At 41.6% G+C, this 12,288-nt stretch overlaps 1 protein-coding gene across 1 annotated transcript in view; it reads right to left on the bottom strand.

The window, feature by feature from the left end:
• Window positions 1-12,288, bottom strand: part of LOC126259239 (autophagy-related protein 2 homolog A) — a 471,250-nt gene that overhangs the window by 321,372 nt on the left and 137,590 nt on the right. The window contains exon 10 of the mRNA XM_049955863.1: window positions 2,026-2,308. Coding sequence (XP_049811820.1) covers window positions 2,026-2,308 — 283 coding nt within the window. The remainder of the gene's footprint in view (window positions 1-2,025; window positions 2,309-12,288) is intronic.

The following is a 12,288-nucleotide window of genomic DNA, read 5'->3' as shown; positions in this document are numbered from 1 at the left end:
CGAGTCATTCCAATCCCGTGAGCGGAAAGACTTATCTTGGGGGAAAAAAGGATAGGTATACACTCGCACACACACACACATATCCATCCGCACATACACAGACACGAGCAGACATGCCAAATGTCTGCTCGTGTCTGTGTATGTGCGGATGGATATGTGTGTGTGTGCGCGCGAGTGTATACCTATCCTTTTTTCCCCCAAGGTAAGTCTTTCCGCTCCCGGGATTGGAATGACTCCTTACCCTCTCCCTTAAAACCCACATCCTTTCATCTTTCCCTCTCCTTCCCTCTTTCCTGACGAAGCAACCGTTGGTTGCGAAAGCTAGAATTTTGTGTGTATGTTTGTGTTTGTTTGTGTGTCTGTCGACCTGCCAGCACTTTCATTTGGTAAGTCACATCATCTTTGTTTTTAGATAAGTTTTTCCTATGTGGAATGTTTCCCTCTATTATAATCAATTACACAGTTGGTTTGATATTCTGTTGTTCAATTGGCAGCAGTGTGGAACTGTATTAAATGCCATCTACCTCAGGGTCCAGTATCTACTGTTTTATGGGAGGAGATTTTTGTTGATTCCTACACAGGAGATTTTCAATCTCCAGAAATGTCACAACACGTGAGCATAAAATATGTTCCTGAAGTCTCCAACAGACTTCAGATGCATGGGCCTATAGTTTTAAGTGTCTGTTGGAACAGACCCTTCTTGGAAATAAAAATGACCTGTGCTTACTTTCATATTGTCAGAAACACTTCACTTATTCAGAGACCTACAGTATGTTTCTACAACAAGAGGGGCAAGCACTTCCAATACTCTATGTAGAGTCATACAGGTATCCCATCAGGTCCATTAGCCTTTCATTTGTGTAGCAGTTTAAGTTACTTTTTTAATCTTGTGGGTACTTATTTTAACAGCCAAATAGTCATTAGTGTGACAATTTAAAGGAAGAACTACAGTACATGCTTCCTCTGCGAAACTATTTAGGAAAAGGGTGTATAGTATTTTGGCCTTTTCTGTATCACAAATAAAAAAAAAAAAATCATAAGAGTGTGTGTCATTGTGCTGACAGGCACAGCTTCCTGGAAGGAAATGCATTTGGTGATGAGTCCTTGGGATGCCACTACTCATCTGAATCAAAGTAGACATACAGAGAGTAAAAAGTATATACTTATTAAAAAGCAAAGAACCAACAGTGATGCAATGTGGCAAAAATCACTGCTGATGATGTTCAGAGATGCAGATACTGTTGTGCTGGTGAACATTCCCACAAAGATCACTTTACATGCAGCAAGTTTTGGAAAGACATTACTTAATCTTGCAGTCCCATAAATGTCAAATGCTGCAAATATCACAATGATCAGTAACAATGTTAACACCCATGTTGTGGCTTATGTTCCTAAATAAATGTTCAAATTTATTTGGGATTTGCTCCAGCATCCATCACACAAATTCATACTTTCATCTGTTTGATGCAGTGAATGAATTCCTGGGCAGCCAACACCTCTGTTCAGATGAAGATATGAAACTGATTGTTTAAGGTGGTTACACTCCCCAAAAATGGTGGTTTATGAAGAGCGTATACTGATACTGTTCCCACAATTGAAAAAAATTTGTGTAAGACATGGCCAACACAATGAAAAATATCTGTTTACTGTATTGCATATTTAACTATTTGTTTAAATAAAAGTTACTCGTCATTCGCTCGTCTACTTTCCATCATTAATATGATCAAACTTTATATATACATACAATATAACTTTTAAAATAAAATTCAAAATCCTACAGTTTTCAAACATTTTCTGTATATAGATAGGAAAAATTGCAACAATGTTCTTAAAATGAGGACACAGTTGAAACTAATGTAAATACAAAGGCATACAACAACAAAAAATACCTGACTGAAACCCTGGGCAAATTAATTGGGAACTTGGACATCACAAAACAACTTGTTTGGAGCTCCTATATTACAAATGTCTGTAAGTCAAATACGTTCTCAAGTTTACATTTTTTATATGTAGTTGATTTAATACCTGATGTGGTTCAGCTGGCATGCTTTCAGGAAAACATCCCGAGCCTCCTTAAAGTCTTTGCGACCATAACCAGATACAGCAAAGAGACCAAGTTCAGAGAAGAAATCATTGGCAATAGTTTTCATCTGCTGCACTGAAGACCGTGCTAACATGCTTCCATCACTATCAACACAAACGGTCAGCACATCTTCGTGCAACAGAACTACTGCCAGGCTGCTCATCCGAATGTGAAAGTGACTAACTTCAGCTGATGGGTCAGATTCCAGTGTGGATGTAACTGAACCTGTAAAATGATAGTTCTTAATGCAACAGGTGTGATACATCACACACAATGTGCACATACTTCTTAGAAATTCAAATACAATTATAAACAACTATGGAAAGCATAGATTGCTACTGACTGTAAAGATGACACATTGAGTTGCAGACAGGCACAATGAAAAGACTATTACACACTGAGCTTTTGCCAAAGCCTTCTTCAGAAAAGAAAGGAAAACACATATATACACATAAGTGGGCACACCTTACACATTCATGACTGTTACCTCCAGCCACTCTGGCCAGACTGCACTGTTGTGTTGATTAAAAGCAGCAATCTGGAGTGGGGCAGGAAAGGGGGTGAGGGGAATGGTTAGTAGGGTATGGGTGTGGAGGGAGAGAAGAGCGCTGTCTAGCAAGGCATGCAAGGACTCGAGGGTGGCAGGGGCAGGACAAGGCTGTCAGATGTAGTGTCAGAAGGCTGTGATGGAGGAGGGGGGAGGGGGGGATGAGAAGAACTGAAGGAGGAAAAGACTGGTGGTTGCATTGGCAGAGAGCCTGGCCACCAAGACCTCATATTTACTATTTTTCTCATTTGAATTTTCTTTTGCTATGGACAAGTGTTCGCTTATTTTGCATGTCTTCAATTCCTGATGTCTTATGGAATATCTTCTGTGATAGTTCAGCTACAGTGAACGAAGTGTTTATTTGGCAGAAGTGAGGTGTAATAACACTGGGTATAGTAGATAAACATACATCTTGCATAAGCCTGAAAGGAGTCTAGAATTCTTATACTCATTTCCCAATGCATTTGTTCTTTAATGGTTTTTGTTGCTGTCAATAAAAATCAGTTTTAGCTTAACTGTTACCTAGATAATGACAACACAAGACAGAAAAATAATATTCATGTAGACTTTGCTTACTTGTCTAGGATTCAGAATAGAGTTACATAGCCTGGAGGGAAGATATTCAACAACTTCTCATCTAACATAGCACAAGAATTTGTGACTCACCACCAATTCAAAAGACAATTAAAAACATATATTGGTAGCCACTTTTTCCAGAAACTATTGAAATATCTACATTCATGGATTGTAAAGTTCTGTTAACAACATAGCAAGCAGCAGTGTTCATTGAAAAGCTGCGCGACAGGTAGTAATCTACTATAAACACTAATCTGTATTTACTGATATAGGTAATCATTTTCATTTAAAAATCATGTAAATATTAAGCTACCAACAGCAGCTTAACAACAGCTCTCTGGAGAAACTGAGAAGGTTGCAGCTTAGTTTTCTTTCTAATGTGCCAGATTAGCTTTAGCTGGTATAAGCATGAATAGCATTAAGCAGTATAGTGATAGTTCATTGCTAATACAGTATATAGGTTACATTTCTCTGAGCCGACTGGTGTGGCCGAGCAGTTCTAGACGCTTCAGCCTGGAACTGCGCGACCGCTACGGTTGCAGGTACGAATCCTGCTTTGGGCACGGATGTGGCCTCGGGCATGGATGTGTGTGATGTCCTTAGGTTAGTTAGGTTTAAGTAGTTCTGACTTCTAGGGGACTGATGACCTCAGATGTTAAGTCCCGTAGTGCTCAGAGCCATTTGAACCATTTTGAACCATTTCTCTGATTTCACTGTCTTCTGTTAGTGTACACCTTGACTTGTTCCATATCCTTCATGGTTCTCCTCCTCGATTTAATTCACAAAACATGATGACTGGATGAATGACTGAATTAATGAACAAGGCTACAGTTCCCACACAATTAAATTGAGAGATTGAAAAGTTTGAATTGAGGAAGGTACTAGGCAAAAGTACTCCATTTCACCCAAATAGTTTCCTGCAGCTTTGGAGGAGTTTTCAAACCATTGAGATGAAGAAGGAATACGTGTAAATTAGTCTTTCCCAAGCCACCTTTCATTTGCAGAGGACACTTTTTTTTTCCTTTGCCTCAAATACAGGACAACTTACATGAAGAGTAGGGTAACTTAGCAAATCAAGTATGAGCGGAGACTTAAAGAGATATTAACAGAAAAATATTGTACAATCATTACAAAAATAACAGAATAGTCAAACATTGTAAGTTAAGTCTGATTGCATCACAGATAGAAATCAATAATTAGGATATATTACTAGCACTAATTTATGTACATGAAACATGGATGTTAAGAAAACAAACATTCCAAAAATTGAGAGGTACTCAATGTGTAATGGGAAGATGCATGTTGGGCATAACTGGAAGGGTCAGAAAGACAAACAAATGGACAAGATGAAAGACATAGGTTGAGAATCTGACAGTAACTGTTACAAAAATGAAACAGAGATACACTGGGTATAAGATGAGATTAAATGAATAGAGATGGACTAAGAAGAGTTTGTGCTGGATTCCTTGTGATAAGAAAAGGCCTAGAGAATGACCTAGTGTTAAGATGAGTTGATGACATAAACAAACAAACAGGACAAACTTGGATGCTTCAATATGAAGACTGTAATGTATGGAGGAATCTGGAAGAGTCTACATCCAGTAGTGGATGATAAATTGGTGACAGAGGATTAAGGTCCAAAGAGTGGAAACAAGAGTTAGTAGGATGACAAGTAATAGTATTGAAACAATGGAAAATCCAGGATGTAATGTAATAATATTTCCTGGAACCCATAACACGCATTGAAACTCTTGCCCTGCAGGAAATTGAGCAACATGCACAATGCCACCTCAAAAAGCTCACCATCCTGCTCACTTCCTACTCCCACCTTGGAAACCACTGTCCACCACCTCTAGAACAACCTCCAAACCTCCCCCACGTCCCCTCACAGCTGACAAAACCTGTCTCGCAGACCTACTACACCTACCCCACCCTCCAAAACTCCCTCCCACCACCACACAGAATCCACGACTTAAACAGGCCCGCAACACAGTCATGAACCTTTCCTCTAGAAGCCTTAATCCCACAGAAATATCAGTCCATTCCAAAGGCCTTACCTTTTGCCCCACCCCCAAATTCAATCATGCAGGACTTGTTAAAAACCTTCTCTCCTTCTCCCGGTCTCTACAGTGGAAACACTTTTTCGCCACCAACCCTACCAATCAGACTCAACCAAAGACCAATATTAAACCTTGCCTAACTCAGTTCACTCCTTCATCCAACCGTGATCCACGCCCACTGCCCCCAAACCACTCCCTGTTAACTTTCCAGAATTTCGTAACCTCAAACCTTGCCTCACCATCAGTACCCAAATCCTTCAACATGCAAACTAACCTTACATCCGCACAAAGAAACGCAGTCCACCATCTAAAAACTGATCCCAACCTTATAATCCTACCTGCATACAAAGGCTCCACCACTGTTGTCCGCCAGCTATTGGATACTTCCCCCTACAAACCTTGCCACAGTGACCCCATTCTAGTAATCCAGCATGATCTCCAGTCACTACTCAAATCTTTAGGCCTATCCCAGAACTTCTCCCCATCTCTCTACTCACCCCTACCACTCCCTGCACTCCTACCTTCTACCTGCTTCCTAAAGTCCATAAAGCTAATCACCCAGGACATCCCATTGTGGCCAGTTACTGTGCCCCCACTGAGAGAATCTCTGCTCTCGTAGACCAATACCTTCAACCAATTACCCGGAACCTACCCTCCTAAATAAAAGAGACAAACCATTTCCTCCATCGACTCTCCACAGTTTCTGTTCCTTTGCCACACAGATCCCTGCTCGTCACTGTTGATGCCACCTCCCTGTACATTAACATTCCTAATGCCCATGACCTTACTGCTATTGAACACTACCTTTCCCAACTCCTTGTGGATTCCAAACCGATAATCTCCTTCTTAGTCGCCATGACAAACTACATCCTCACCCACAATTACTTCTCCTTTGAGGGCATTACCTACAAACAAATCCACAGTACGGCTATGGGCACCTGCATGGCACCATCCTATGCCAACCTATTCATGGGCCATCTAGAGGAATCCTTCATAAAAACCCAGAATCCTAAACCCCTCACCTAGTTCAGATTCACTGATGACATCTTTGCTATCTGGATCGAAGGTGAGGACATCCTATCCACATTCCTTCAGAACCTCAACAACTTCTCCTCCATTTGCTTCACTCGGTCCTACTCAACCCAACAAGCCACCATCCTAGATGTTGACCTCCACCTCAAAGATGGCTACATCAGTACCTCCGTCCATATCAAACCTACTAACCAATGGCAATACCTCCACTTCAATAGCTGCCTCCTATTCCATACCAAGAAGTCCCTTCTGTACAGCCTAACCACCCATGGTCGTCACATCTGCAGTGACGAGCAGTCCCTCTCGAAATATACCAAGAGTCTCACTGAAACCTTCAATGACCGCAATTATCCTTCCAACGTTGTACAGAAACAAATCTCCTATGCCTTATCTTTCGAGTCTCCCACCTCCTCACAAAGTCCCACCATCCAGCCACAGAGCATTCCCCTCGTAACTCAGTACCACCCACGGTTGGGGCAACTGAATTACATTCTCCGTAAGGGTTTCGATTACCTCTCATCATGCTATGAAATGAGAAATGTTCTGCCCACTATCCTTCCCACCCCCCTCCCACAGTGGTATTCCGCCGTCCACTGAACCTGCACAATATACTTGTCCATTCTTACACAACCCCTGCTCTGAATCCCTTACCTCATGGTTCATACCCCTGTAATAAACCTAGATGCAAGACCTGTCCCATACATCCTCCCACCAACACCTACTCAAGTCTGGTCACTAACATAACCTATCCCATCAAAGGCAGGGCTACCTGTGAAACCAGTCATGGGATTTACAAGCTAAGCTGCAACCACTGTGCTGCATTCTATGTAGGCATGACAACCAACAAGCTATCTGTCCACATGAATGGCCACAGACAAACTGTGGCCAAGAAACAAGTGGACCACCCTGTTGCTGAACACGCTGCTAAACATAATATCCTTCATTTTAATGACTGCTTCACAGCCTGTGCCATACGGATCCTTCCCACCAACACCAGCTTTTCTGAATTGCGCAAGTTGGAACTTTCCCTGCAATACATCCTACGATCCTGTAACTCTCCTGGCCTCAACCTTTGTTAGTCACTGTCCTCACCCCTCCACCCCCCTCCCTGTTTCCATTCCAGCACTACACAGCCATGATTCCACCACCACACCCAGTCTTTTTATTTCTCTCCTTTTCCACTACTCCCTCCCTCCCCACCTCTCCCCTCCCTCCATCTGTGTGTGTGAGTATATTGTTGATGAAGGTCTTAATGGCCAAAAACTATAATTATGTGAGTGTTTTTGTTGTGCCTATCTGAGACTCAGTATCTCCACAATAACATAATAGTATTCTCTGTATAAAAGCCTCCAATTTTGCAGCAGGTATATACTTTGAAAATCATTATAAGTAACTATTAAACCTTGAGCAATCAGTAGCAGAAAAACTGGAGTTGAACAGTAAGGTATAAAAAGAGGGTTTTTGCAGTTTCTCTACTAATTGTATAAAATGTTAATTTAAGCACAAATGAAATACAAGATGATATGATTAATGACAGTTTTTGTGTTTATGTCAATCAGAAGTCATTTGTGACAGCTACTTCTTGCTGTTATGTACTTCTTGCCTTATTCAACATTTCCACAGAATGGTATCTTCACAGGTAAGATACAAACAACAGAATATATGTATAACCACCACCCAAATGACATGCAGTGCTGGATACAGGGTTGCTTCACAATTTTTGTGCGTTGTGGTCTTCAGTGATGCACAACACTGCTGCCCCTACGTGTTTCCTAATGTCATCTACTGACCTCCCATTAGGCTGTTCTCTCAGTTATATTGGAATCCAGCGGAGAATGTCCTTGGTCAATTTACTAACATCCACTCTTCTGGCAACATGCAATTGCGCCCAATGGAAGAAACTCAGCAAGGTTTTGAATAATGGCATTGGGTGATCTTTTCCTTGTAAGATTGATTATTATGAGGACACATATGAAAATTTTTTTAAACAAGCAACAGTAACATGAATCTGAGTTTGAAGAAGTCATCCAGTTTACTAACAGTGACTTGATAGGATAGGGTGTGGGACTCCAACACAGTGGAAGACTTCCTACACAACCTAAAGTGTAATTTACAGAAACATTCATTTCTCAATATTTAAACTGACCATTTGGGACATGTCATACATACCCCAGGCACTCATCCCTCAACTAAACATTTCGAGATCTTACAGATTTCCTTCTCCTACAAAGGTGTGAGAACTTCAAGCTGTTCTTGGCAAACTAACATACTACACCAGATGATTCTGAACACAATGCAAATAGCTGCTCTTTTGCATAGTCTCTGGCATAGAAATTGTCCTATTAAACATACTGGAAAATGTGAAAAATCTTTCCAGAAATTTAGCCCACATCTCACGCATTTCGATCTGCAAAAACCATTAGTACTTGCAGTACACACATCACATAGAACAGTGGTAGTCTTATCTCACAAGGATGGCAACACAGACTGTCCTATAGCATTCACACCTAAGACATTGAACAACGTACACATCAACTACAATCAGATGAAAAAGGAAGCTTTGGCCATAATTTATGATGTCACAAAATTTAGTCGATATCTGCGTGGCAGAAAATTTTATCCTGTGGATGACTGTCATCAACATGAGATTGTTTATCATCCTATGGCACAACTTGCAAATGCAGACACTCTGTCTCGCTTACCTATGGGAAAGGATCCACATTTTGACACATTAGACGTTTCCTGTCTTCAAATTGATCATTCTGGTTCACAAGCACTGCAACCTTTCTCCACTGATTCTCAGCGGATTGCACAGGTTACTGAACACAATCAGCCACCACAATTGCTCTGGTACTATATTCAGACGAGTTGGCCTCCTAATCCAAAACTAATCTCAGATGCAGTAGTTCACAAATACCATACACAATGCAACAGCCCTTCACTTCAAAATGTTGTAATTTAATTGCAATATCCAATGAAGAAACATGAGTGCTGATTCCCACATCTTTGCAATGACATGTGTTCAAACTATTACAGAGAGGACACTGGGGAATCATTATACCCAAGCAGCCACAGCACCAGCATTGTTCGTTGGTTGGTTGATTGATTTGGGGGAGGGGACCAAACAGCGAGATCATCGCTTGTATCGGATCAGGAAAGATGGGGAAGGAAGTCAGCCATGCCTTTTAATGGAACCACCCTGGCACTTGCCTGAAACGATTTAGGGAAATCCTGGAAAACCGAAATAAGGATGGCAGTTAGCGAGTTTGAACCGTAATCCTCCTGAATGCAAGTTCAGTGTGCTAACCCCTGTGCTGCCTCACACTGTTAATAGCTCAGGCTTGATAAACAGATAGAAATACGACAACCTGTTACTGTGCATGTGTGTATAAATACGCAGTGCCACGCCAAGAATTTTTCAATTGGCCTCGACTTGATAGCCCTTGACAATGTATTCGTACTGATTTTGTTGGTACTTCTGGAACACAAGATGGCTCACTATTGTCAATGCATACAGGAAATATCATTTTGTCATTGCAGTGCATCTGACTTCTAGTGTTAGCACTATCAAAGCACTCACTTCTGTCTTTCGCTTAGAAGGTTTGCTCCAAACAAATGTTTCAGACAATGCTCCACAATTTTCTTCATTATAATTTCAACAGTTCCACCAACAAAACTGAATTTAACATAACTGAATGGCATCATTCCCAACTTGACTGAATGGTGATGCCGAACATTTGGTTCAAAAATGTTCTGTTGTTTCTGAGCATCTATCGCACTACAACTACTCACAACAACCCCCCCCCCCCCCATCTCTCCAGCAGAACTCTTACATGGTCTTCAACACCACACTCTGTTGCATCTTTTTCACCCTAGGTACTCTGTTTCTGACACTAACTTCACGATGAAGTTCCACACAAATGGCAAAGTTTTCTGTCGTATCTCTAACAAGCCTGACAACTGGGAATCTAGCACCATCTTTCAGACATCTGGCCGTGCTCATAATACCATCCACAGCACATATAGCACACACTGATGTCAGCAAAACCAATTTCATTTCCATGATTACAATGATCCTGCCATAGATTTTTATTTTTCAGACATGCTGGCTGCAACCCAGCCCCTGCCCCCCGAGCAGCCCTTGCTGGTGCTTGACATCCCAGAGCACAGGTCTCACCATCGGCAGTGCCACAGCACAGACCTCCCCCTCATCATTGCCCGCACCCGCTACAGCGCACATTTTTTTTTTTTTTTTGTGTGTGTGTGTGGGGGGGGGGGGGGGGGGTGTAGGATGCAGCACTGATGGGGCACCTTCATCAACTGTAACCGGCACACTGCTCCGAGCTATGCTGGAGGTGTCACATCTAAAGTTTGTGCCAATGCACCATTGGGCGAGCTCACTCTTCCGTCACTCACTGTCTCTCATGGGGGGCACCGTGCATACACATCATCAGAGGATGCTAAATACACATGACCTCAATGCATGCAACTCCCAGTTGGCCAGCATATCTTTTGAATCAACTGCATTCAGAGTGTTGCATGAGATTCAGACTTGTCAACAGTACAAAACCGCGTAGCACAATGCTACCAATTATTATTAGTTACCAGTGACGTATCCGATTGTATCAGCATTCGAGCCTGTTTGTTACAATTACTCATTGTATATAACTCAGCACCACAGAAGAATCTACAGCAATGCAAAGTTATCATATCTGAATTATTAAATGTACATATCATAAATAAACTTACTAATGTGACTGTCTTTATTGGCCATCTGTATTACTGACACATCAAATTGATTAACGGTGTACTTCTGACTGTTCATCCGAATTGTTGTTTTCCTTTTATGCACGATATTTTTTCAGGTGCTGTGAGTTGTGCTGCTGCCAGTTGGAATCCCTGCAGTGAGTACTCATTAGAGCATGACTCACAGCATCTGAAGAAGATGACTGGGACGGCCATTGAAATATTGCGCATAAAATGGATATAACTACTCAGCTGAACATCCAGAATTACACCATTAATATGAACACCATCTAGACCACAGTTACATAATGCAATATCATGTTATTCAAGCGAATTGTGAGCAGGAAATAGTAGTATGATTCGATGATATATCTACAGTGTGATGGTGCAGCACATACAGCACTAGTCTCTGGTTCTGGAGGTCTAGGGATAAATCCCAGATAGGAGCGTATATTTTTTCACATTCCAGACCCTATAGAAGTCCCCAGGTCCACACAGTCTGCCATCAAATGAGTAATAGGAATTTTTACTGAGAGTAAAAGGCAGACGGTGGCAACTGGCCCACCACCCTCCCCCTCCTAATGCTACGATGATCAAGGGCTGCACTCTACTTAGTCAGGCGAACAGCCTGGTCACAGAATGTACCCCACACTAACATTTTTACAGCTCTGAGCAACAATTTTGGTTTATATACGACTGATGCCCACAGAGGCCTATGCATTGGTCTGCTTATATCATTAAATATGACTGTGCTTCTGAGAGATTATATGCTATTTATTTATGGCATTCAGTTGCTGTTACTTTCCACAGATGAGTTATGGGACAGGATTATATTGTCACTTTAGGTGGCACTGGCTCGAAAGTGAAATGATGTGTCCTGAACAGACCAACTATTGACAGATAAACAAACAGTTGTTAAATGGATATTTTCAAGACAATGAGATGAATTTATAAAAAGGATACATTGCTACTAACCATAAAGATGACATGTCAGTTGCACACAAACACAACAAAAAGACTGTTACACACTAAGCTTTCAGCCAACCCTTCTACAGAAAAGAAAGGAAAATACAAGCAAGCACACATCATGCACACATGAGTGCTATCTCCAGCCACTGTAGCTGAACTGCAACTGTTACACTGGATGAAAGCAGCAATCTGGAGTGCTGTAGCGTAGGAGGGATAGCGGAATACAGGTGGGGAGAGGGAAGAGAGCTGTCTGGCAGAGTGTGTAGGGTCTAGAA

The sequence above is a fragment of the Schistocerca nitens genome, chromosome 5, assembly GCF_023898315.1.
Source record: "Schistocerca nitens isolate TAMUIC-IGC-003100 chromosome 5, iqSchNite1.1, whole genome shotgun sequence".
Classification (NCBI taxonomy): domain Eukaryota; kingdom Metazoa; phylum Arthropoda; class Insecta; order Orthoptera; family Acrididae; genus Schistocerca; species Schistocerca nitens.
This window is presented reverse-complemented; position numbering and strand designations above follow the sequence as displayed.